The sequence below is a fragment of the Alexandromys fortis genome, unplaced genomic scaffold (assembly GCF_014885135.2).
Source record: "Alexandromys fortis isolate MF-2015 unplaced genomic scaffold, M_Fortis_MF-2015_v1.1 scaffold_50, whole genome shotgun sequence".
Taxonomy (NCBI): domain Eukaryota; kingdom Metazoa; phylum Chordata; class Mammalia; order Rodentia; family Cricetidae; genus Alexandromys; species Alexandromys fortis.
In genome coordinates, this window is record NW_026067932.1 from 10,226,567 (window position 1) to 10,253,881 (window position 27,315).

A 27,315-nucleotide genomic window follows, 5' to 3' on the forward strand; every position below is an offset into this window, starting at 1 on the left:
TCCTAAGCAGATGGTCTCAGTCTTCCTGCTCCTCCTTCAGAAAGGCCTAGGTGACTTCTAATGAGACACCCCCGTCCCCATAATGCCCCCTCCCACTTTGTGCTGGCCAACATCGCCTTCCCTGGAAAGCCAATTCTATGTGAGATGCCATAGGGGAACGCCAGTTAGGACCCACACTCTGACTGGCAGCAGAACTGATAAAGAACCATTTCCATTCTTTTCAGGTGCCGACTCAAGACTGAACACTGGCCGGGCCAGGTCTTACCATATAGCAGTCCTTTTCCAGTCCATTGCCACAGCCAGCAAAGAGGTAACCAGCCAGGAGCTGAGTTCCGTTGCCCTCCTCCCTTAGACCCACCCACCTGTTCCATCCCATCCTCTGCGCCCCCCCCCCCCCCCCCCCCCCCCCCCCTCCCCCCCCCCCCCCCCCCCCCCCCCCCCCCCCAGGGCTAGTTGAGCTTGCTGCAGATCTCCAGCGCTTTCTTATACACCTGGGTCACATCGTCCATATCAGTGAGGAGGGAGAAGCTACTGTCTGCCTGTCGGTTCCGGTACCGCTTCAGGTACTGGGGCCGGGGCCGGTTGTGCGGCGTCTCAAAGTCCTGAAGCTGGAGGAAGTCTTCTGCAGAGACGCAGCTGCGGATGCGCTGGCGGGCTGGACGGTTCTCCTGGAGGTCTAACAAGTCAAAGGAGTCGCTGGACAGGACACTGTCATCGCTGATGACACTGGACGGGCGGCTGTAACTCCGAGAGACACCATCCGGGGGGACACCGGGCGCGGACAAGGATTCCAGTGTGGGCATTTCGGGGCTGGTGAGGGCAGGGTCTGCGGCAGCACCGTCCGAGTACCTGCTGCTGTGTTTCAAGATGCCCTTCCTCCGGCAGGATAGGCTGTGGGAGGTTCCCCGGGCTGCCTCTGGGGGAGGAGAAGAGAGGCCGCTGCCGGTGATGACGTCATTACCGTCCAGCAATTCGGAAGACTCGCTGCGTTCAGGGGATGAATAGTAACCAGATTCTCTCTGCTGGGTCTTTTTCAAGATACCTTTCTTGGGCATCGTGGCTGACTGTTTGAGGCTGAGCTTCCCTGACATGTCTGCCTCGGGGGAACTGGGGAGGGGAATGCCGGTCCGGCACAAATCTTGCTCCATCTTGAAAGGGGACGGTAAGGTCGGGCCCACAATGCCTTCGATGAAGCCAGTACTGTGGGAGCGGTGTTCACTGTTGCTCCTCTTCTTCAGAATGCCCTTGGGCCTCTTGGAACTCAACTTGGATGGGCTTTCAGGTACCGAGTCCTGGCCAGCCGGGGGAAAGTCATTTTCTTTCTTGGACTTCTTCAGCGACCGTTGCCGCTCCAGGACCACCTCAGAGGCTCCGGGTTTGGCCAGACCCTTCATCTTGGCTTCAGCCTCAGCCTGCAGCCCGGTGGAACGATGGTGCCAATCGATAATCCGTGCTAAGAGCGGAGACTCGGAGTCAGGAAGGGCATCACAGTCACAGACACTGCTCTTGTAGCCCCAGTTCACCCACCAGTGGTTGGCAATGTCCTCGATGGTGGCCCGGCGGTCAGGGTTCACCATCAGCATCCACCGAATGAGTCCTCGTGCATCTAAGGGGTGAAAGACAAAAAAGAATCAGGCTATCCTTGGGAGCTTTTGGTGGGGTGACTTTTTCCATGAATGGTTACAGAGACATGCACACTGCAGGGGGAGAAAAAATCCATTTGGAGCATTCTGGCCTCTTGCGGAAGCAGGAGGAAAAGCCTTTAGACTATACAACAAAAACCCTACCCGAGGCTCAGGACCACGAGCCACAGAACGGTCCCATCCTGACCCCATGCTTTCCGTTTCTTTCTGTGGTGGAACTTCACGTGTGGAAGTGCACATGTGTGTATTGGTATATAATCTGTGTGGAGGCCTCAGGACCAGCAACCTTTTTCTTTTAAGACAGAGTCCTTCCACTGGCCTAGACCTCCCTGAGAAGGCCTGGCTGACTGGCCAGCAAACCCCAGGAATCCATCCGTTTATAACCCAGAAGCAGCCTGGTCTTAATTGTGCATTACCCGTCTGGTGTTTTGAGGTAGGTTCTTAGGCTCGAAAGCAAGCATTTCCACACCCACAAGGCAAGCAGTCCCCTGCGCTCTCCCCACACGATCCGCTCCTCCACACGTAAATGAACATCCTGGAACTGCTAACCTCTCTGTCATCCCAGATCGGCATCGAGGACCACAGGCCAGGTAATTGGGAAAGAATTCTAACTCAATCTCACTGTCTCTTTCCTACCCGAACAAAACACAGGTGCTCACCAGAAGCCTTCCAGAGGTACGTACTTGTGAACACACAGTCCTCAGCCACCTGGAAAAGGTGTTGGAGGCAGAGGATGGAGAACCGCTCACCTGTGCCAGGCGTGGCTCTTACCTGACACACCTGGGCAGAGAGAACAGCTTTACCCACGGCTGGTCCCGAGGTCTCAGCCAGGATCTGAGAGCCACACCCAGTGAGCTCAACCTCCTGTGTCTGACATAAGCCCTATTGGTATCCACCAAACCCAGAGCTGATCTTTATCTGCTACCCAGGTGGCCACGGCCTTTCTTTTTAAAAAAAAAAAAAAAGGGGGGGGGAGGTCCCTTTGTAAATTCTACTGCCAGAGATAAAGGGGCAAGGCTCCCAAGGATGCTGAGGAAGCCACAGGAGCCAATCTCACAGCTGGTAAACTGACTTTCAGGATCAAGCTGTGCCCTGCACCTCACCTGGCACTGAGTTATACCCTGGGAGGCTGGCTCCTCCCCTCAGCCATGTGTGAAGGCTGGGAAGAGACTGACAGAGCCTAGTAATTGGGACAGAGTGATCGATACTCCTGAGAAGGGACAGGGTCATCAATCACTTGGTGAGAATTTCCTGAACTCTTTTACAAGGTGCCAGGAAGTTTACTGGTACCAGTTAGTGGGTAAAAGACTACAGAAGTCACAAGTCATGTCTGTCATTCTGCCTGTCCATCTGTCTATCATCTATCTATCTATCTATCTATCTATCTATCTATCTATCTATCTATCATCTATCTATCTATCTATCTATCTATCTATCTATATCATCCATCTATCTGTCCATCTGTCTACCATCCATTTTTATCATCTCTATTCATCTCTATCATCTGTCTGTCTATCATCTATCTATTTATCTGTCTGTCTACCATCTATCTATCTCATCCATCTATCTGTCCATCTGTCTACCATCTTTCTATCATCTCTATCATCTATCTCTATCATCTGTCTATCATCTATCTACCACTTACGTACCTACCCACCCATGTTAGTCCTCATCTTTCTATGCTGGCAAATTTACCTAAATTTCTTTGCAATCCCCAAGTCAATTCCCTACTCTTCTGCAGGCCCCGTGTCCACAGCGCAGTGGAGTCTCAGGACTCTGAAGCAGGCGTGTCTGGTGCTCTGGTGGCTGCTCTCAGGCTGTGAGTAAGCATCCCTTTCCCCATTTGCTTCATGCTAGATTGTCAGGTTTCTCTTCTTCCTGCTAGAAGTCTGCCATCCAAAATGCCCCCCCCAACACCACACAGACGTTCTGTCTGTTATCCTCAGGTGCAAAGAAGACCGTGAAAGGTCTTCAGGAGAAAAGGTGCGGTAGATAAACATTCAGACATGGGGGAACGTTCCACTGGCCACTGAATTCAAGGTTAATAGATCAAAAATGCCCATTAAATGAAGTGTTCTTCAATGTAAACAAACCGGAAATGTTACATATTGATAAAGACAAAACTATGTATCGGGCTAAGGGCTCAAAGCTAAGCCTGTGAGACCAATTCTGGGTTTGTAGCAACTTTATGAAACCACTGTGAATCGTTAAAACCACAACTGTGTGTCCATTAAATGGAATGTACACAAATATTAAGCACATTCTGTGCTGGCCATCTGTCCACACTCCTGCACACACCTGGTGCTCTCCCATGACGAGGTGGAACTTTTGACCTTGGTTGCTCTGACCAAGAAAAAAAATCCCAGGGGGAACAGAGCCCAGTCACTGAGCACAGTTTACAGGAATAGCTGACACCTTCTTCCTCATCGGAGCCCCTAGTCAGCTGCTAAGTAAGAGATCCAGGCTCTACTCTGGAATGACCAGTCACAGGGAGGAACCTCAAGAGTCAGAGCCACACAGACAGGCAAAGAGGTAAGGGACACTCTTTGAAAGAAAATGGCCCCCAAATAGAGTGGCACTATCAGGAGGTGTGGCCTTGTTGGAAGAAGTGTGTCACTGTGGGGCAGGCTTTGAGGCCTCTTCTGGAGCTTCCCTCAGTGCGGCAGTCAATCAACTTCCTGTTGCCTGCAAGATGTAGACTCTAAGCTCCAGCACCATGTCCGCCTGCACACCGCCACGCTCCCCTTCATGATCACAATGGAATGAACCACTCCAATGAAATGATTTATTTGTAGGAGTTGCCGTGGTCTTGGTGTCTCTTCACAACAATAAAAAACCCAAACTAAGACAGACGTGCAGTCCCAGCGGCAACCCTGACTCCCAGATAACTGGAAGTCGGTACAAAGGAGACCACGGTGAGGCCAGACGCATACCACCCTGCCCAAAGGACTGATAGATAAGAGCCCTGGTGGTCGTTTAAACAGATAGGTACTGTTAGGAAAGAAGAATGGGGAATAGCAGATGTCTCTGTGAGCGGGGGCAGATTAACCAAGCGCTCTCCCCTCCAGCCCCGACCTCCGCAGGACACACACCTGAGGGTTGTGTGGGCTCCCGGTACTCTCCGCTGCTGATCTGTCGAATGAGGTTTTTGTGATCGAAGCCATCGAAGGGCATCGTCCCATAAATGAGAGTGTAAAGCAAGACGCCCAAGGCCCAGCTGTCCACCTGGAGCAGAGAGACAGGACACATAGGAGCTAGGATGCAGACCCCAGATGCCTTCCAAACCGTTGGCATTGCTGTGTATGAACCCATAGCATCCCCGGGAGCTGGATTTAGCACCTGGAAGGCAGGTTACCACCGCAGCCCAGCAATAAACAAGCAAGCCCACTCTGCTTCGGAGCACTCTGAAGTAGGAAACTGCCTGGTTCTCGTGATTCCATGAGGCAGGTAGAGACTAGGGTGCTTCCAGCTCAATGTGAAAAATGAAAATAGAAACTGGATAGTGGTGGCACACGCCTTTAATCCCAGCACTCGGGAGGCAGAGGCAGGCGGATCTCTGTGAGTTCGAGGCCAGCCTGGTCTACAAGAGCTAGTGCCAGGACAGGCTCCAAAGCTACAGAGAAACTGTCTCAAACAAACAAACAAACAAAAGAATCAGTTCCTCACTTTACCTCCTTAGAGGGCTCAAGGGTTCCAAATCCTACCAGAGCCAGAAAGGCAATAAACACAAAAACAAAGCAAAAAAGAACTTAGGGTGTAAATGTGGAAAGCTGGGGACAGAGACAAACTGTAGTGGGCAGGCAGTTTCTTCCTGGCTTATACTACCGCGCACAAATGTAGGCCTACAACTGCCACCGTGTTCGGTTTTTACAGAGAAGTCAGAAATACGACTTTTCTGTGGAATCTCTCAGCTACTAAATGTTGGTTCATTTTTTTCTTAAAGGAGATGAATGTGGCCAAATAAAGTATGTTTGCTGACCAGACCCGAGTGCCCGTTCACAACCTCAGACCCCACCCAGCAATGACCAAAGAAGCGTCTGACAATAAATTTATAGGCCACTCTGAACCCTATGCTTGTCCCTGAGATTTTGTTTTTTGAAGACCTTCTCTTTACTTCGTTAGTGATTCTTGGCAGCCTTCCTTTTATCCCAGCCCTGCCACCAAAACACTCTCAGATGGATAAATATTTGGAAGAAATCATTTCTACACAACAAGCAGCTGCTATTTAAGGGTTTGGGGTGGGTGAACCTCCGCAAGGAGAGGCTCACCATCCTACTAACTGATGGTTTCTGTCAATTTGACACAATCTGGGGTTCACCTAGGAAGAGGGAACCTCAACTAAGACAAAGGCCTCCATCAAATTGATATAGACCAGTCTGTGGGCATTTTTCGTGGTTAATCATAGGTGTGGGAGGGCCCATCCACTGGGGACAGTGCCAACCCTAGGAAGGTGGCCCTGGCTTAAACAAGGCTGCGGGCTAGTAAGGCATGAGGAACAATCCAGTAAGCAGTGTTCTTCCGGTCTTTACTTCGGTTCTTGCCTCCGGGTTCCTGCCCTGACTTCCCTTCATGATAGACCGTCTGCTGTAAGATGAAATGAACCCTTTCCTCCCCCAAGCTGCTTTCACTGCCGTGTGTAATTGCAGCAATAGAGCACAAGCTAGGACAGACGCGTATCTTACAGTGACCATGAGAGCCCTTCTAAGGCATGTTACAAAATACATTTCTCACAAAAGAGAAGATGCCACTAAAATTTATTTCTTCAGACACACACTATTAAATATGGGCAAAAGAGGTATATACCTGATGAGAGTTTTCTTTGCTCTGTTTATTTTGATACACTGGGGAAAATCAAGTGTCTAAAGCCAGGTAAATTATTAAATATATAATAATATATGCATAAAGCAATATTTTATGTGGTTATTACTAATCATGTTAATAATGAAGCTGGAAGGTGTCACAAAATAATTATAACTTGACAAATAGCAAGTGTATGCGTGTGTGCATGTGTGTGTGCATGTGTGTGTGTGTGTCACAGTGTGCATAATGTGCCCTTTACCAATTTGATCTCAATTATTTCTAAAAAGAGAAAAATCAAAAAAAAAATCAAAGAAATCCTTAGCAGCTGCCTATGGTGGAACCGGCATCTTTATCTGCTCTTGTAGGCTTCTCTAAGGCTTCCACAGCAAGGCCTCCTGTTGACAATCTCAGGAGATACATAGTTGGGGGTTTTAAGAACTTTCAGAGATCTTGTTCTTGCCTCCCTCTCCTTCCAGCTTCCCCAACCCTTCCCCGGCAGGCTGCTCACCTCTGGCCCTCGGTAAGGCCTCCCGTTAACAATCTCAGGAGATGCATAGAGCGGACTCCCACAAAATGTCTGCAAGTACTTGTCCTTCTGGTACAGGTTGGAAAGCCCAAAGTCAGCGATCTGCAAAGAGAAGCAAGACCCACGGAGATCTGCATGAGTGACGTCGCTAGCGTCTGCAAACTGACTGGAACCTCAGTCTCAGCCAGCCTTGCTAGTCGAACGCCTCCTGTGCTCCACTATTCCCAGCCTGATTTCCAATTGCGTGTTAGCAATGTGCTGGATGAGCCACATGCCTGGAGAGCTTCTGGGGCTGAATGCCACAGAAGCTTTTTTGAATGAAGCCCCTCAAAAAAGCCTATTTTTGTTTAAAAAAAAAAAAGTCATCCTTGGACGAATGGAATGTCATTCAAAGCAGCTGCACACAGCCACCCTTAGAAAAGGCATCCTTGGGGCTCAGATTGCACTTCACCGCTCCGAATTCCACTTGCTTATCAAGGCCCCTGACTGGCTTGCAGGAAGTTGGTGGGAAGCTCTACAGAGTGTGCCCTGTCAATCAGAAGAATGAACCAGCTTCAGCTCCTGTAAAGACTCCAAGGAGCCCTGGGGCTTCAGCTCTGCTCAGCCACAGCACAGTGCCAATGCTGTCTGGGGCACGCTGGGTCTTTCAAACACGCGCATGTGAGAACACCCATTGCACGTGCACACAATCGCCCACCGCAGGGGCTTTCACACGGGCTGGGCAACTCTGCATGCCACGCAGGCACTCTGGCGGAAGTGTGTTTACATTTCGGGCACACTCCCATCCTTGCAGACTGGTGCTTATCAGCCTCCCTGTAAAACTGTCATTGCCGTGGACACAAGATTAATAGAAATCTAGATTAGCCCATGTTCTTGGCCCTTGAACGGAAAAGCGGTATTAATCAACACACACGCAGCATTCCCAGACCCTGAGCCACTCAGCGCTAGGATTTAAAGCCACATGACACTTATGTCAACGATTGCTAAGTAGGAAGACACCACCAGGTGTAATCCACTCAGAAGCCTCAATTCCCCCATCTGTAAAACGGGGTAAGGACCTTTCCTATCCCTATGGTGTCATGACAATTAAACGGCATAAAGCATGTATCAAGTGTATAGAGCATGAATGGCACATTTGTGTTTAAGTCCTGATAAGTGACTGATTTCAGGACACGTGAGATGGCATTGACCATAACACCAGGGATTTCAATAAGAAAGAAGGAGACGGTCAAGGAGGTGAGCAGTCACATGAGTGAATTACTCTGAACCACAAAATGAAGAAGTCCTTCTCTTCTTTGACATGCATCAGGAAGGTGGTGAGCCACTGGGTCTATTAAAGCGTCTCCACATTCACCAGAGAGAACCAACCAACCGGCCGTGGGCTCGCAGCTGGGGCAGCGGCCAACATCAAGCAACAACATAACACTGCTTTTGGTTTCTATTATTTTGACTCCTTAAGCTCTTCTTTGGGCCGTGGTACGTATTTCCCATCAACGGCCATTATTTAAAACCGAGGGTTAAACGTAACACGTCCACGCAAAAACCCATCACATTGTAGAACTGATTGCCATCAGTTTAGAGGAGGCCTGGATAGCAGGAAATGAAGTTTCTGAAGGTTCGGGGTCCTAAGAAGATTGGCTGAGGATCAAAAGGAAAAGCAACAAGGCACACAGGGTTTCTCGAGCTACCCAACTCTGTAAAAGGACATTTCCATCCTTTAGCTCCACCTCTTACCACGTGTAACTAACAGAGGCATGCCAATCAGGCCGGCTCTACTCCCCGCTGATCCTTGAGCCAGCATAGCTTCCCAGCATCTTAGAAGACAGACTCTGCAGCCCCGCCCAGCACTCTTGCTGGCAAACTGTTCAGCTTTGGAGAAAGAGGCCTCTCTGTTTGTGTGTGAGGGTGTGTGTGTGGGGGGGGGGGGTGGCTATTTGTTTCTGTTGTTGTTGCTGGTGCTAAACTGTTGCCCTGTCCTGTACTGGATCAGAACCACCCTTTGAACCTCATCCTACCTCCTGCAGCTCGGCTTCCACTCTGAAAGGCTTCAGAGAAGATAAAGCTCCAGAGTTTAATTTGCACTTCCTTTGTGACTATCCATCCCCTCTAGAGGTGTGCCCTAGCTAAGTGAAAACCGGAGTCAAGAGATAAATTAGGGGGGATCATTCACGTGGCAGCGGGATTAACCCCACTTCAACGCAGATGAACCCTGCAGACAAGAGCGGTTTGAAATAAGCCAGGCACAGAAAGATACTCATTGTCTGATTCTATTTATACCCGGTCCCTAGAGTAGATAAATTCATCGAAACAGAAAGTAGAACGGTAGTGATTGCCACGGGGAGGGGGGGGGGCAAGGAGCTTGGACGTAATGGGTGTGGAGAGAGGTGCAGGTGCAGGGGAGGACTGTGGTCCTCAGCTGGGTGCTGGGGTACTTCCTGCCTCTGTGCTGGACACCCAAGTACAGTAGGTTTTAAGTTACATTACGCATATTTTGCCACCATCAAAATAGAATGAACCCCAAGGTCACTGTGAATGGCAAGCTCTCTTGATGGGAGAGGAGGCAGCAGCTGGTTGGTTTTTAAGTGCTAAGAAAGGAAGCCCGTGACTAGGCTCCTTAGGAATGTCTGCCCCTTGCAGTGTCTTAGAGGAAGTGCCCTGCACTCAAAGATCAGAGGCTTAGGAGTCACAGGAATAGGGGTTGAACTTTGACCCTCTCCTTACTAGGTAATCATTGGTTAAGTACCACCATGTCACTCAGTTTGTCTATCTGAAAAGTGGACTCAGAACCCTTGCCTATAGAGTTGTTAACAAAAAGACTGGAGACTAAGTTACAGCCATCTCCATTAACAGCTGGAGGCCGACTCAACAGAAAGCCCGAGTACCCACTGCCCAACTCAGAGCATGAGATTTCCACCCATGTCTGAGAGAGGCAGGTCCAGTGTGGGAGGCCACATCACAGGATGGGAAGAAGCTGAGGTACTCTAGTTCCAAACCCAGTCAGTCTAGCTACTCCTCCCTGGTCCTTGCCCCAGCATCATCAGCATCACCTCACAGCATCTTAGAAAGCAGACTCCTGGGTCCTTCCCCGGGGCCTGTTGAATAGAAAGTAGAAAGCTACATTGTAACAAGATCCCCTCCTGAGCCTGGGATTCTTTATCTGTAAAATGTGACTGATGCTCACACCATGGTCTACCAGGAAGGGCTGTTGAGAAAGCGAATTAGCAGACATGTGGCAAGTGCAAACCCTAGGTCTACCACATAGCAGGCTTTCAGCAATGGAGTTTTGACACTTCTTCCTCTGTGAGTCTCAGCTGTCTCTGCTAGGACACGGATCTGGAGCAGCCGTAACCAGAGCTGAGAAAATGGCAGTAAGTGGGGAAGAAATAGGAGCATTGAGGAGAGCCAGGCACTGTCTAGGAGCTTGACATAAACCTCTGCAGATGGCTCTCCCAACAGCCCTCAAAGAAAGGTCTCATGGTGATTTCCTCTTGGCAGATGAAGAAACTGAGGCAAGTGGCTTGCTTGAGGAGTCTCCCCAGAGCCATCCTGGCCATTAAACTACGTGTCAACGGGAGTTATTGTTCACAGGAAATGGACTTCCCTTGACTCCAGGAGGATGGTAATTCCACACAGGAAGACACAGTCTGTCGCTCCTTTCTGGCCTCAGGGTTAATTACTGTGACTTTACCCAGGACAGCCACTGTCCTGTGCAATTGCAAGGAACAATGAGCAAGAGGGAGTGGACTGGTTTCCGTCTTCAGAAGATTTATGCTCACGTGGTCTTGAGATCAGAAATGCCCAACCAGGAGCAATCTGGGAAACTCTTAACAGAAGGTGTGGCAAGGGTCACACTGCAAAGGATCCTAATGCCTAGCCAATGTCACTTGGCTGTACACACATCTCTAGTGTCCTGTATGGCTACTCTGCATACAGTGACGCCATCAGCCTTGTCACTGGCACTTGGAGATCTCTCCCAGGGACAGCTATCTGCAAGTCAACAGCGCTCTACATAAGAGGAAATGAAAGGACCCTTGGGTGACCTTCCTTCAGAGGGCAAATCTTGGGGTTGACAGGAAAGAGTAGAACCAGGGGTGGGGTGAGCAATGGTTTGTAGCCAGTCTCATTCCTGATTAGCTATAGGAACCTCCCTGTCCATCAAAATGAGGCAGTCAGTTCCACCCCAGTGAGGGTATTCACACGGAAGGTCTGGCTGGCCCAGGGCTCTGGCCTCCAGCAGTTCAGTGAAGTTCCCTTTTCTCTGCAAGCTCCATCCGTCAGACCCTTCTCCCCAGCCTTCAGAACTGAGATCTGTCACCACTCTCTCCACAAAGCCCTCTGCTCCATCTGGCTAGACAGACACACCTCTTCCTGTTTAGCATGTCCAGATGGCAGGGGAGCATCTGGCCTGCCAAGGGATAAGAACTTTCTGGAGGAAGACCCACTAACGAACAGACAGACAAAGAGGAGTGGAACGGGCATCTCGGACAGAGGGAACAATATGATCCAAGGTCAGGAAGTCAGACAAGGCTCCACAGATTTGAGGACGCCGGACATCAGCATCGTGCATTCCTCTGTTTATTGCTCTCAGCCCCAGCCGACATCCCCAGTCCTCTCGGGGAACCGACTTATCTTCTTTGCCCTCTTAACATCTGTTGGCTCATTATCACTACCAGTGCAGACTGCCACACTCTGAGCTCCGAGACAGAAGGAACCTGGCTATCTGACTCAGCATTAAATTCCCCAACACCCAGCACAGGACTAAAGATGAAGTATTGGAGATTTGGTAAGTATATTATGAACAAAGAAATATTGCCTATAGCAGACATTCAGTTCCCGAAGGAACAAATGAGTGACTGCAGGCCGCGGAGGCACACTGCGATATAAACATGCCGCGCGCACACACACGTGTGCACACACGAGTGAACGAACTAGTTAATGCGAGAGTAGGCGGTTCTCACACTCGTCTAACCAAAGCCGAGGTCCACCATCCCTAGCCTCATCTTGCTAAGCTGCCAAGACTCCTATCTCATCTTGTCCCTACCAATCAGAGTTTCTTTCCTGAGCCAGGCAGCCAAGCTTTCATTGTCACAGGGGGGCAGCGGATCATCTCCCCTCCGCTCCTCTACCCTGAGCTCAGCAGATTCCCAGCCCTCTCGGAGGAGGTCAGCTGACCCGGGCGGGCGCCTGGCCCTCTTCCGGGGAGGCACTTTTACCGGAGCCTTCGGTGGGAATTGTCGGCATTCCATCCTCCCAGAGAGTGGGACGTGAATCTGGCCTGTTTTTATTAATTGCAAATTAATGCTAGGCTGGGTGCTATTTTCGGCCGTGCTTCTATGGAGAAAGGAATGCGATCCGAAAGACTGCATCGCGCTCATTCCTTCTGCCGCTGGGCTGCGGGAGTATTTTTAGAAACCGCACCCTCTTGCTGTGGTCAGATAAATAATTTCCCAAGCCAGATGTGCTCTCTGTGAATTGTCCTCAGGCAAAGGGAAGAGGAACAGGCCACACAGCTCACACCAGTCACACCAAAATCACAGCAACAGCTAACAAGTTTTAACCAGAAGCCTCTTTAGGGGCTTCCTGGGCTGCTACCCTGCTTCCTTAAACACAGGAGACGTGGACCGACAATGTGACAATGCCCTCCCCCACCACCACACACTCTTATGAAGACCTTGCTGCTCACATCTGGTAGGTTGGTTGGTAGCACATTTGTACCCATGCCCCCCTAGGCCCAGGCAGCGATGGCCCCCTTATTCACACAGAGGCCAGCTTGTGGCCATGTGTCTGACTGCTTCTGTCAGCAAGTGTCCTTTCTAAACATGCCGCTGCAAAGCGCTGAGTCAGGGAGAATGGGGCCCTGTACAGCCGGAAGACAGATCAACACCAGCTGAAACACATTCTTAAGAACCCTTGGAAGTGGGTGTGAGATGATGAAAAGGGTTTGCCTGGCAGTCAGACATGTGAGCTCCAACCCTAACTCCTGTGCCCCAAATCAAACAGTTCTTACTGCCAACATATGCCAGGCACCACCGGACGCTCTGGGAGAACAAAGACACAACAAACTACTGATTCATGGTTCGATTTCAGGCACAGGCCTTAGACATTCTCGGTCGGAAAAGGACCCCCAACAAGTCTTTTCAAGTAGAATAAAGGTCTTTGTAGAATTCTTAGGAACAATGGAGAAAACAGTAAATAATGGCTTTTTAAAGGGAAAGCTTTTCTTTGTTGGGCAGGGTTCGAGCACGCGCATGCATGCGTGCGAGCATGCGCTCGTGCGTGTGTGTGTGTGTGTGTGTGTGTGTGTATGTGTGTGTGTGTGTGTGTGTGTGTGTGTGTGCGCGCATGCGTGTATGTTCCCAGCTTGGGAAATGTCAGGAGCAGGAGCAGAGATTCCTATTATGAAAAGGGCAAAGAGAAATACAGGACCAAACTTGAATTTTGTAAAGTACTGTGTGTGCGACTTGGCTACAAAAGCATAGGACCCCAGGTTGAAAACCTGGTCCCCAGGAGCAGCTCTCTGTGAAGCCACTGCTCCGTGGCGTTTGCAAAGGGAATTTCTTCCAGGCTGCTGTCCCTCTGTCCCCTATACAATTACTTTCTGAATTCTAGCCATTCTTCTCCTCTATTAGGGAATTAGATGACTCCACAGGAAGCTATGCGCTTATCACTTCTGGGACTACACCACGGGACCAAGAGGTCACACTGAACTACAGAACCCAATCCCCAGGCGAGAGGCTCACATTCCAGACCTTGTAAAGACTACATTTAGTTCCGAGGGCTCTGGGCGACAGGTGGCAAGAAGAATCTGGACAGAAACTCACTGAGATCAATGGATGGTACAAACCCCATAGAAGGCAAGGCTCCAATGGGCAGCAGGGCCCAGCCACCACTCGCCTGGAGCCACTTGTCCCAGCAGCTGGCTTTCCTTGCCATGCTTCCTCTAGGGACCAGTCATTTACGAAGGAAGCTCTTGGGATAGACAGAGTTAAAAGTGCTGTCTCATTTGCCTATATTTTTAGATACAATCTTCACATTTGTTACCAATGCCTACAATTGGCCCACAGAAACGCTAAGGAACACTCACTGGAGATAAAGGAACAAGTCAACCCTAGAGACACAGCTAGCCTCCCTACTTCATAGGGGAAACTAAGATCATTGGGTGAGAAATTTACCCAAAATCCTGCCATCAGTAAGAAGCGAAACCGCAGCACAAACCTAGGCTTCCCAACTCCAGAGCACAGACTCATTTGTACACAGTGATTTCAACAGTGGTGGCACACACCTTTAATCCCAGCACTCGGGAGGCAGATGGATATCTCTGTGAGTTCGAGGCCAGCCTGGTCTACAAGAGCTATTTACAGGACAAGCTCCAAAGCTACAGAGAAACCCTGTCTCGAAAAACAAAAACAAACAAAGCATAGAGAAAGAGAGAATACCTTGGAAAGGCCCCCGGAGCAAGGCTGCAGCTGTTACTACCACCTATTTTGTGACTGTAGAAACTGGATTCTGTGGTTTCCCTTTGTCAAGGAGCTAGGAAGCCCCACAGCCCATAAGCTGTCCCCCCCCCCGTTTCAATACTGGGGTCTGAACCAGGGTTTCATACATGATCAGCAAGTGCTCCACCACCGAAATACAGCCCCAACCCATAATTGTTTAACTTGATAGTTAGTGTTCCTTCTAGAATAATCCAAAAAACTTGCTGGAAGGGAAAAGAGACCTTGAGATTTCACTTCCTGTTCCTAGGGAGAAGGACTTCAAGCAATTGTTTTCATCAGACTCTATGGACAGCACAGAAATATGTGAACGAAGCCAACTCCTCTGCTGAGCAGGGAGGTCATGGGGATGTGTCCTTCAAGGACTCAAAGGACCCTAGTGGCTGACGGTTGACTGTCATGTTCTACAGAGTCCAAACTCCAAAGCAGCTCCATTCTTCCAAGCAAGGATATGGTTCTATCACACGGCCATCAACAAGACACCAGCAGCAACAACAGAGGAGGGAGGTGTAAGACTGTCCCTACGCCTTTTCTAGTGACCAGGGCCGAGCCATTCATGTCACAAGTGTCCAACCGGAGGGGGCTCCTGTAGGGCCGGGACTGCCGAGGACATTTCATAATGAAACCCATACAGCGAGCTCCGTTTATTTTGAAATGATGTTTGCTTATTTTGCAGGACATCCAGACTGCTCCCCAGGAGGCTCTTCAACCCTGGAGAGCTTTCTCCAGCTCCAGTGGCAGCCAGAAAAAAGTGAACTCCACCACTCACCCCCCCCCCGCCTTTTTTTTTGGAACAGGGTTTCTCTGTGTAGCTTTGGAGCCTGTCTTGGCGCTAGCTCTGCAGACCAGGCTGGCCTTGAACTCACAGAGATCCACCTGCCTCTGCTTCCCGAGTGCTGGGATTAAAGATCTGTGCCACCATCACCTGGCTTACCCTTTCTTTTCTGAAGATTGATTTTTATTTCTAATTATGTGTATGCACACATGTCTGGCATGCAGACCTATGCACATGTGAGTGCATGTGTCCACAGAAGCCGGAAGAAGGCATACGATCCTCTGGAGCTGGGATTACAGGTGTTTGGGAGCAGCCCAATGTGGATGCTATGTTCAGGTTCTCTAGAAGAGCAGCAAGTGTTCTTAATTGGGGAGCCATCTCTCCAGATCCCAAGTTACTCTTTCTGAATAAATACTACCACCATTGTACCGAGCTCTCAGTCCCATAGTTGGCTCATAAGTGAAAGAAAGATGAGGGGTGGGAAGTCACAGAGACATGAGCTGGGAAAGGCTGCTAAAGCAAGTGTGAGCTGTTTGCCTGTACCTTAGCCCTGACCCTCAGCACTTGGGGAGTGGAGGGAGGAAGAATCAGTTCAAGGTCATCCTGAGCTATGTAGCAAGTTCAAAACCAGCCTGGGTTCCATGAAGTCCAACCTCAAAAGAAAAAAAAAAGGAAATGGGTGGGGTGGGGGAGACTTCTAGGTTTAAAATAACTTTGGGCCCTTTTGTCATATCATAGCTGCATAGGGATAAGGACCTGGGCTGTCAACCTTTATACACCAACCACTGTTATCTGGACATGTTATCTACTCTGTCTGTGCCTCGGTTTCCCAATGTGTATGTGAGTTATAAAATAAAAACTGCCCATCTCATAAGCTGTCTGAAAGAGGGACTTATGAGAATCTTGAGTAAATGGAAACTGAAATACATACATACACAATACATACATGCATGCATGCATACATAGGAAATGCATATGTTACTGAAATACATAGGAAATATGTATGTCACTGAAATATATAGGAAATACGTATGTTACTGAACTACATAGGAAATACATATGTTACCGAACTACATAGGAAATATGTATGTCACTGAACTACATAGGAAATACATTGTTTTAAAATACTTATTTATTTATTTATTTATTATGTATACAATATTCTGTCTGTGTGTATGTCTGCAGGCCAGAAGAGGGCACCAGACCTCATCCTAGATGGTTGTGAGCCACCATGTGGTTGCCGGGAACTGAACTCAGGACCTTTGGAAGAGCAGGCAATGCTCTTAACCACTGAGCCATCTCTCCAGCCCCGGAAATACGTATGTTACTGAACTACATAGGAAATATGTATGTCACTGAAATATATAGGAAATACGTATGTTACTGAACTACATAGGAAATATGTATGTCACTGAAATATATAGGAAATATATAGGAAATACGTATGTTACTGAACTACATAGGAAATATGTATGTCACTCTTGTGATAAGAATTTCAGATTGTGCACTTCCTGCTGGCAGGGACCGTGTCTTTTGCTGTCCTAGCAGGGAAAAGAGAATCTGGTAGGTTGTAGATTCCTTAGTGCCTGCTGGCTGAATTAAATCCTTTGAATGAGCTAATTGCTGGGAGTCTTTCCCAGAGCCTGCCTGCCAGCAGAGGGAGTGGCTGCCTGAGATCCAGGCCTAGGGAAGCCACACCCACCCGCCACACCCACCTGCCACACCCACCCGCCACAGCCGGGCCTTGTCTGAGCTTTACCTTAATATTGCAGTTATCATCCAGCAGTATATTCTCCAGCTTCAGGTCCCGGTGGACCACACCATTCTGCAGTAAGAAAACAGGGGAGAGGTGAACAGGAGGGGGTGAGATGACAGCCGACAGGAGAACTCGGGGGAGGCGGGGCAGAGGGGACCCTCCCTGGTGGTCTCCACCTCCATCCTTCAGGCCTGCTCCCGCAGTCAGGACGCTCCCCAGACAGCGCCCAGCGACAGGAGCGCATTACTCATTTGCTGTGTGGTTAAAGGAAAAATGACTGGAATCCATTCTCCCCCAGAGCCTGTAAACCAGCAGGGAGATGCTTTGTGGGAATGTAATTCCGCTGTACGAAAGCAATATAATCCAAGGCAATGCAGACCCGGTCTGAGATGGGATCCCGGGGGAGCAGCAGACATCTCAGCTGGGGACATGGAGCATAGGGCTCCAGGGACAGCCTGCCTGCATGTCTGTCTGACTGCCTGCCTGCATGTCTGTCTGTCTGCCTGCCTGCATCCCTCATGCTGGAGAAAGGCCTGACCCAGTCTCCCGAGCTCTGTCTGGAATACTTCCGAAGCAGCCAGCCGGAAAGACTTGGAAGTCCCTCTTGCCACTCTGCAGGACGCAGGACTGATGAAAGGGAAGAGGTGGTTGCCCACCAAAGAGACCAGAGCCACTGGAGACTGTCATACCACGTACCCTTTTCATTCAGGAGAGCTCTGACCAGTCTGGGAGCTGAACTTTGGAGCAGCCAGCCAGTTTAAGGGGAAGAAGATACCAAAGGGCTGAGGGCGGGGCTCTGCCCAGCAGCCATGCTTGGTCTCCGTGAGTCTCCCAGGGATGGGTGGCAGAGAGAGCAGTGGACTGGAAGAAATGCTTGGGGCTGTGTGGGTGCAATGCGGAATGGGCTCCCAACCAATGGCTTCCTCAGAGGAGGCTGCCTTGTTGAGCAAACTGAGGGGCATAGCTACTGTTGGTTCTCTGCAATGTGTGTGTGTGTGTGTGTGTGTGTGTGTGTGTGTGTGTGTGTGTAACAGCTTCTAATGCCTCCACAATCCCTGACTGCGGAGAGCTGGCATGCATTCCTGCTACTGTTTTTGCTAATCTGAGCTCTGAGGAGGTGATTGAAAAAACAAGTCTCCTGGAGAAGAGACACAGAGAACAGGGATGCTGGTTCTCTTTAATGAAATACCCAGAGAAGTTTGGTTCACACGGTCACATTCCTGGCTGACATAAGAAGATGGAATGAGCCTAAGAAAGTCCCATTCAGACACAATCCGCACATTCACACGCTTCGGATAACGGAAGTACAGCCTGTGGTGCTTTCCAGTGTCACTTGAGGATACGTCTGATCATGAGTGTCTCTCGTGTCCACAGAGGTCAACCAACGGTTGGGGGAGACAGGCAGATCCTGAGGGCTCACTAGCAAGTCAGTCTAGCCGATCCAGCAAGCTTCACGCTAAGGGAGAGACCGTGTCTCTAACACTCAGCTGGGAAGTAACTGAGAACACCTGACATTGACCTCTGACCTCTATGCACACATGCACAAATGATCACACCTGCACACACACACACACACACACACACACACACACACACACACGGGATTTGAATAGGGGGAGTTTTCTCTCCCCATTCTGTAAATTCTCCACACATGTTGCAATGAACTAACAAGACATTTACGATATTAAGCGTGTCATAAGGTGTCCGCAGGCCATCTGCAGCCCAAGTGGCAAGCCCCGCCATACCTTGTGACAGTAATGCACAGCGGATACGATCTGCCTGAAGAAGTGTCTGGTCTCCCTCTCGCTGAGCCGTCTCCGCTCGCTGATGTAATCATACAGCTCTCCTTTGCTGGCGTATTCCATGATGATCACAATCTTATCTTTGTTCTCAAACACTGTGGGGAAGGGAAGGTGAACACACAAACACTGTCACCCAGCAGGATTAATCAGGACTGCAGAGAGGGAGCAAGGGAGACCCGTGGAGACGTCACTGACCAGATTGGGGTTGGGGGTGCCACAAGTCTGTACATTCAACATTAGGAGGACTTGGGATAAGGGTCGCTTCCCTCTGCCCCTGGACAAGCCTTGTACAGTTGAGAGAAACATACCTGGGTCTTTTCAGAAGAACTCACTCCCATTAACAAGATCATTTCTCCCCAGTTCCCTCCCACCCCTGTTCGGTCCTCTGTGGAGAGGACAGAGGATAAATGAACTGTGGAGACGGCTCTGTAGGTAAAGTATTTGCTGCCCAGCACTCAATAACATTGGCTGTTATTGTTTATTTTAATATTACTGGACCCCAGCACCTGGCACCAACACACACACACACACACACACACACACAATGAGCAACTGAGTTGAAGTGGAACCTGCCTGAAGCCTTGGTTCCCTGTCCTTCCAAACCTTGTCACCGGCTGCTAGCCAGTCACCCGCCCTGCCAGTTCCTTTTTGGCTCCTTCCAATCCAGCCAACCCTCTCTGATAAAATGAAGGGGAAGGAGGTAGGAAGCAGGGAGAGGAAAGGGTACAGCCAGATAACACTGGCTGCCCTCGTGTCTGCTGGCCTCTCAGGACCCAGCCACTTTGGCTCCTACCAGGACTCCAGCCTGGAGTGCACTCACTTTTTTCATTAACCATAAATTCTGGAAAGCAGGGAAGGTGGCCTCGACGTAAGTGTTTCAAGCTGATGAAGGAAGCAGCAGGCTTCCATTTTTTTTTTTTTTTTAAGGCAGGGAGAAGGAAGAAAAAAGTTAAGTGCTTTGACACATAAAATACACAAGAACCTCACATCTCAGACTCAGGAGCATCCCTAAAGGAGGTTGGGACTGTCATCTGAAGGACAGGCGGCATGTCTCCCGCAGACAGGACTACCCCAGAGCTGACCCCTCCATTTTCAACTGCATACTTCAGCATAGCTCAGTGTGACAGACCGTTCACTAAGCAACTCCTGCTGGCATGGCCTGATGGCATGACCTCTAAAATACACGCACCGGGTCCCTCCACCTCTGTCACCCCACCACAATTCCACCCTCACTGGCTTCTAACCCTTCTCTGTCACCCCACTGCCAAAGGGGCCGAGAAACAGAAAGCCAGTATGGCTGTGCTTCCTGGAGCACAGACCCTGGAAGGTGATTCAACAGGTGAAACATTTGGAAAAAGCTCCAACGTGGGCGTGGCTGCCCCTGAACAGCAGGTTCTTATCTTAGGTTCTGCAGGTGAACCAGGGCATCCCAGTGGTCCTACTCACATCCAGAGGAAGTGCAGGAAACACGGGATGCAAGTGATGGATATGAACGAGACCGCCCACCCTCTTGTTGTTACAGGCAGTCGGCAGGGCCACGGGATTCCCCTCGTGGCTAGGCCGGGCTATGGGACACCATCTGCAGCCTCTGCAGAAGGCTCTTGAGTTCTTTCTTAACTACAACACCAAGTACCGTACCCCTACTGTGTGCCAGCCCTGTGCTAAGAGGCATTTTGTGTGAATGACGTCATTTGGGTGTGGCCCTTTAAACGTCTTAGTTTACAGAGGGGAACACCTGGTAGAGCAAGGCTCAGAACAATCACCATGACTACAGAGAACTCAAGCGGGGCCAGGACAGAACGGTGCAATCGGCCTGCAGGCTCCAAGAGTGGCCTCTGCTACCATCCAGACACACCAGTCCTTCTGCCTGACTCTCATGAAGCAAAGACACTGAGAGAATTTGGGGGGCAGGATCGGAGAGCTAGCTCAGCACTGTGTCTTGGTCCCCCTCCCCCCCGAAGAACCCTCTCGCCCATCTTTTGGGCGACAGCTATTTTTTTCCCCCAGAACAGCCCAGTTCTCACAACAGCTAAGGGTAAGGTCTTGGGAATTGGCACTGAGGAATGGCCAGCTCTTGCACCCAAGACCTGAGACTCCTTACCCACAGCGAAGGTCACTCTGGGAAAGGTGGGAGGAATACTCGTGACCATTCTTCTTACAAAATGCGCCATTCCCCTTGGGCACTCTTTCAACTGGTTATTTATAAGCCCAGAAATCTTGTCTGTGTTTATGTTATTAGTCACTAAAGCAAAGCTTATTTTCCCTCCGTTGGGAAGGGTTTCCTTTCTGAAAAATGAAAGCCTGTGTCTCTTGGCCAGACAGTTTTCACCCAGAAGCGTGGTAGCTCCGAAATGGTAAGGAAAACGGCGGCCCTTGGCATGCCAGGCCTACCAGGAAACTGCAGGCCCTGAATAGAAACTTAGCTCAGCTTGAGTCAGCCCGCAGCAGTGTGCCAGGACCCTGAGGTGCCCAGCCTGGGTTTCAATAAGGCAACAAAGCAGCATAAAGCACCTACTATGGGGATGGCAGTGAGGATAATTAAAGATGTTACCACGTCAAGAGAGGGAGATGGCAGGCTTGCTGGAAAATAGCAAACAGAAGTGTTAGCAGGGCCCAGGGAACGAGGAGCAAGAAGAGGACTGACTATGCATGAAATATTGAGGCAGCGCCATGAGAAGCTCCCAGGCAGCCAAGCAGGTGAGTAAACATTGTCAAGACAGCAGAAAAGAGAGAAAGGAAGGCCAGAGGAGCCTCGGGAACCCTGGACTTTGAGACAGTTCAAAACTCACTTCCTGCCAGACAGTGACCTCGCCTTCCCACACAACGTGTTTCCCTATCTTCACCAGTGACTGCACGCCACACACTCAGCACAGACCGATCACAAAGATCCAGCAAAACCGGTGCAAGGGGCCAGGAGCTTGGGAGCAAAGGGATGGCTTCTGTGGATTTTAGAATAAAGGCATTTAACTATTGAGCTATCTCTCCAGCCCAACTGGGAGCATGCCTGCAAGCCACACGTCTTCCGATGCATATCCGCATGCACTGTTGGTGGACATGGTTCTACTATGACTCTCCCTCCATGCATCCATTCCCCCGGCGCTGCGCTCGACAGTTTCTCTTCATGGAGTCCATCTCACGGCTGTTTCTGGACACACACACACTTGATCAGCCTGCGAAGTCGCTGTCTGAGTGTCCTGCTATGTGTTAAAGCCGCTAAAACAAGACAAGGCATGGCCTTTGCCTTCGAGGAGCAGTGTCCTACTTGGAAATGGATGGTGCCTACCAAAAAATCCATGAGCCAAACTGGACGGCTCATACTTTTAGTATCCAGAGGACCAGAGGGAAGGACCAGTGATGTAAATCTGAATGAGTCTGAAAAGGTTCCTAGAGAAGAATACGCATGGAACCCAACAGGCCAACGGACGAGGGGTTTGCTTTGATCAGACGCTATCCCTATTGTTTTGGAACCGACTACCCAGACACTTCCCCTCTCTTCTACCCGTGTCTTGCTTCTTCCCAAAAACCAACCTGGATTACTTTCCTTGTTTTTTGTTTATTTCTATTTTGGGTGGTGTGTGTGGTGGGGGGAACAGACTGGTTGTTATAGTAACGGCTGTTCCTTCATATTCAACATGGATTTTATCAGACATTCACTCTGACAGTACACGTCCTCCGACTTCTGATTGCCTGGCTTTCACAAATGCGCTAATTAATCACACGGCTTCTAACGATTCCCTTCTGCTGCCCCCAAGGTTAATAACACAACTTGTACAGCTTGAGAAAGTGTGTAACATAAAAACAGCATGCTGGCCCGGGAGAAACACCAAGGAGTCAGGTGACCCTGGGATGTTTAACCAACCACTGGCCATTTCTGAACCAAATACACTTGGCCTTTTAGGCAGGAGAATAAAGTGGGGATCAGTTTACAGGATCCTCTGGGTGGTGGCAGATGGTTCTGGAAAACGAAAATTGTCTTCCTGTGGAGATGGAAGAGAGCTTGATTCATGTGGACTCTCCAGGGAGGAAGACTGGTTTGCAGGTTTTAAGGAAAAGGAACAGGGCTTAGTTAGGATGGACTGGCCAGCATTCTCTCCGTGGGTGGTTTGGATTCTATCTGCCCAGGGTACCTCTCACACCAGACAGTGACACTGTTTTTATTGATGTCCTCAAGCTGACAGAAGTACTCTCCACTCCCACGGGACTCACTTTGATTAAAGACAAGGAAGATTCTCATGGAAACCCCTAGCCTGCTTTTTTTTTTGGTTTTTTTTTTTGGAAATTTCAGAAACACATGAATATTTTCTTGAAAGAGCTGGCTCCCGCCTAATTAGTCACCATTACAAGATTAATTCTTCAAAAGCACATGCCCAAAAACCAAACTGCAAACACCTCAAGGGCTCACGGTTTCACAAAACAGTCCTGGGATGTCTGGGAGCCCCCGCCGCCAGGGTGAGAAAATTCAGCTGCACTAATAGCTCCCATTGTCAAGGTGATGGTCAGAGCTGAATCACAGGCAGGCACTTCCCAGTTTGGACAATGGAAGGCTTTCTGGTTCACACGTGTCTTACAATACACCAGCGCTCATTCTGGCTGCTGACTGGAATGCTGGAGAGAAGCCATACCCAGGCTGGCCACCCGCTGCCAGAGGTAGACTTCGGGGGACCCAGAAGAAAGGAGATGAAAATGTAACGGGTGTGGAAGAGTTCCTGACTCTCAGGACCCTGGGGAGGGAGGCTCGTCGGGGTTATAGAGACCTGGTCTCAAAAGGTCAAACTGGAAAAAAGTAAGGTATGGGTACAGTCTGGGGAAGAGGAGACGCTGAAGGCTCACTAAGAATTTTGTCCCTATGCCAGGGACAAATATGTGGGGGCCCAATAACAAATTCTAGGAGATCAAAGAACAAGGCTAGGACAAAGAAGAGGGGTCTCAAGGGTGCCAGCCTGGACTAGACCCAGCCTCCTGGTGCTGGTGTTGGTGTGTGTGTGTATGTGTGTGTGTGTGTGTGTGTGTTAGAGAGGGGGGGAGGAGGAGAGGGAGAGGAGAGAGAGAGATGGAGGGGGTAAGAGGACAGCGATGAAGGCAGTAAACTCACTTGTGCAGACATCAGACTGCTATGAACCCCTGCAAAATTAAGTCCAGTTCTCTCTTTCTCCCCTCTGTCTCTCTCTGTAAGATTTCTATTGTAAGATATATGCATGTCTAGGTACAGATAGGAGTTTGTGAGTGTGGGTAAGAAGAGGGTCACAGATACCCTGGTGTTGGAGTGACAGACTACGAGCTACTTGATGCAGGTCCTTGGCTGGGAAATACTCCTAACCACTGAACCATGTCTCTATTGCCAAGCAGAGCATCCTAATGAGGGTCTCTGTTTCCATTCCTGGTGCTGCTCAGTGGACAGCCATCAGCATCAAGTGAGGTTGCTACCACAGAGAACAGGTTACTGCATGAGGTGTGTCAGAACTGACGGAGTGGTGGGGAGAAGCATATGAGTCCCCAAACAAACCAACCCGGACAGAAGTCATAGGTCACCCAACCTTCCTTCAGCAGCCACATAAGAGGCTGCTCTTCGGGGTCCCATGAGCCTTCCTTCCTAAACGCAAGCTGTGGATGGTCTAAGCAAATGATTAAGCAACCCCAGGTCATCTCAAAAGGCCCTATATTAAACACAATATGGTTTTATTTAGTCTTTAAAAACTTAGCTTCAAGTACAAGTGGCATTATTTGAAACACTAGAAAAAAAATTGAATTCCAGGAAACTCAGGAGGGCGAGGCAAGACAAGCAGGAAGAAACGTTAGTTTTTTGTTTGTTTTATTTCTAATCTCCGGCCTCTAGAAAAATGACTTGGGTGTAATCAAATGAAAATAATACACTTGAAGGTCAAAGAGCTAATTCAACAGGAAGCTCATTTAGAATGTGGTTGTACTGCCATGCAGCCGAGGCGCTCGCCCCTATAGCTAGCAACAAGAAGAGCCCTCGGGGACTCAGGGACAGAGCAGGGCCGTGCACTTGGGTCCAGTCTGCAAGGCTTTCACTGGGAACTTGGGAGGCTGGCAGTGGAGGGTGGATTAAATAAAGACCCAGCAATTTGCCGTGAGTTCGAAAGAGTAAACATAAGCCTAGCACGCTGCTTTGCCAAGTTCAACAAAGGGTTTCATGGGACCCCTGAGGAGGACAGCATCCAAATGGCTTATGAAGTCAACCCAAGGCTAAAGGTGTCAACCACTGCTCTTTGGTGACTGTGGCCAGAATGCGCTCTCTGACTCATTGACGACAGATGGTTAGAACAACACAGGTTTCAAGAGGTTATCATCCTCTTGGTCGCAAGAATCACTCCACATTTCTCAGCCTGACCGACTCAATCAGAAGCCTTGGGGCTGAGGCGCAGACATTAGTGTCACAAATGCTACAGGAGGGAGTGTCCATGTGTACCTAATATGCCAACAAGGGGCCTGGTTAATATGGTTAATGTTGGGTACTGTGTTGGTACCCAACACCCACACCAATAAGCATCTGGCATCTCACTTATCTTCAGATATCATATACATAATAATCAGGATAGAGACAGCTAGCTGGGTAAAGTGCTTGCCACATAAGCACGAGGGCTAGAGCATGAATTCCCAGAACCGTGTGACAGTCAAATGGGCTGTGTCCCTTCTGGAATCCCAGCACACAAGAGAAAGAAATGGGATCTCCCAGAGCAAGACAGCTAAAGAAACAAGCTGTATCAGGGAGGGTTGAGTTCAAGTGAGAGACCCCACCTCAATATACAAGGTGGAGAACATCAAGGAAGACCAATATCAATCTTGGGCCCCTCACACACACATACATTCACACACATATACACTTGCACATACACGTGCAAATACTAGCGCACTCATGAAATACTCCTACACAAATGCAAATGCATACACACATGCATACATGCTACACATGTGATAAAATAAAGACAATACTCCTTAGCATTTATTAACACATACCTAGTGGTTCTATTCATTTTACATGTAATCCTACAGCTGTACAGAGAATCAAGACATTGTCCCACTGTACAAAGAGCCTGGGCCTCCTAGGGTTTACACAGCCCTAACACCCATCGCTCCCACACTTGTCCTACCAGCACAGCACTTGGAACATAAGAGCTCAACACATTTTTGATGAGCAAAGAGTAACTACACAAATGAATGGTGCAGGATCAACTCCACCATCTCTGCCTCTGTGAGGGCTCAAGTCAAGACCCATCCTAAATCAGGACCTGCTTGCCAGTCTTGCCTCTCAAGACCCCTTGATTGTCACACTAGAGCCCACAAAATACGAGGTGCTTCCACCAATAGCAACTGGATTTGTGGGACACAGATTCTTCTTTCTTTTTTTCTTTCTTCCTTCCTTTCTTTCTTTCCTCTTTTTTATTTATTTATTTTTTTTTGTTTTGTTTTTTTGAGATAGGGTTTCTCTATATAGCCCTGACTGTCCTGAAACTTACTCTGTAGACCAGGCTGGTCTAAAGAAATATCCCGTTCTGGAAGCGTTTACCATAATGCCACATAGCACAGACAGCTTTTATGAAGCATATTTGGGGCTGGGAGATAGCCTACTTGGCAAAGTACTTACCGCACTCTGGTGCTCACGACTCAAACCAAGTAATCAAGAAAGAAACTCTATCAATAATTAGCATCCACCTGCACATACCCATGGGCATGTACTCATGCACAGCATACACGCACACGCGTGCACACACACGTGCGCGCGCACACACACACACACACACACACGGGTGGGGCGGTGCGGATGGAGAAACAGTTTTGCCATCAAGTAGGTAGAAAAACCTGGGAAGAGAATGTTAACAAGGATTCTGGAGATCAGGCTGTCTGAGGGTGGGAGCTTGCCTTCATTACTTTAATAGGCAGGCAGATTGCCCACCATGGGCAGTGCCATTCTTTGTGCTTTGGGTCCTGGACTGTACAAGGGAAGCAAGAGAGCTGAGCACAAGCAGCTGTCCAACCTTCCATTCACTCTCTTCTCTCGACTATGGGTGTGAGCAGCTGCTTTAAGTGTCTACCGTAATCTCCTGGCAACAATGGAGAGGGAGGTGATAAATACTATGAAAACCTATGTTAATTTGCTTTCTAGAAAGATGAGAGGAATCCTTCATGGACGGCAACTCCATCCAAGTGCTTTGTGGTAGGAACCCAGAGCTCACTTGAGAACACAAGCTCCTACATCTTCTTAAGGTGTAGGCTCGCAAGTCAGCGCAGGAGACTGACGTGCTGATCGAGAGAGGTGCAAGTCTGCTTCATTGCTTCCTTTTTTAAGTTTAAAGATACTGTTGTAAACATTCTTACTGAGGAGATTGATCATAGGTAAAGAATACCAAAATAAACCTTCCTCTGTGTTACAGGAAACCAGAAATCCCTTTACCTAAGATAAAAGAAATGCAAGGGTCACCCACCCCCAGCACATCCCTATACAAAGAGCCGATAAAGAGACGCAATCAGATACGGCTAGGAAGAGCGATATCCAGAACC

At 49.3% G+C, this 27,315-nt stretch overlaps 1 protein-coding gene across 1 annotated transcript in view; it reads right to left on the reverse strand.

The window, feature by feature from the left end:
• Positions 1–437: 437 nt before the first annotated feature.
• The window catches only part of Nuak1 (NUAK family kinase 1), a 61,124-nt gene continuing 34,246 nt past the window's right edge, over positions 438–27,315 (reverse strand). Inside the window, exons 3-7 of the mRNA XM_050145681.1 lie at positions 18,739–18,890; positions 16,997–17,062; positions 6,952–7,071; positions 4,736–4,868; positions 438–1,606 (exon numbers count right to left, since the gene is read on the reverse strand). Coding sequence (XP_050001638.1) covers positions 450–1,606; positions 4,736–4,868; positions 6,952–7,071; positions 16,997–17,062; positions 18,739–18,890 — 1,628 coding nt within the window. The 3' untranslated portion in view covers positions 438–449. The remainder of the gene's footprint in view (positions 1,607–4,735; positions 4,869–6,951; positions 7,072–16,996; positions 17,063–18,738; positions 18,891–27,315) is intronic.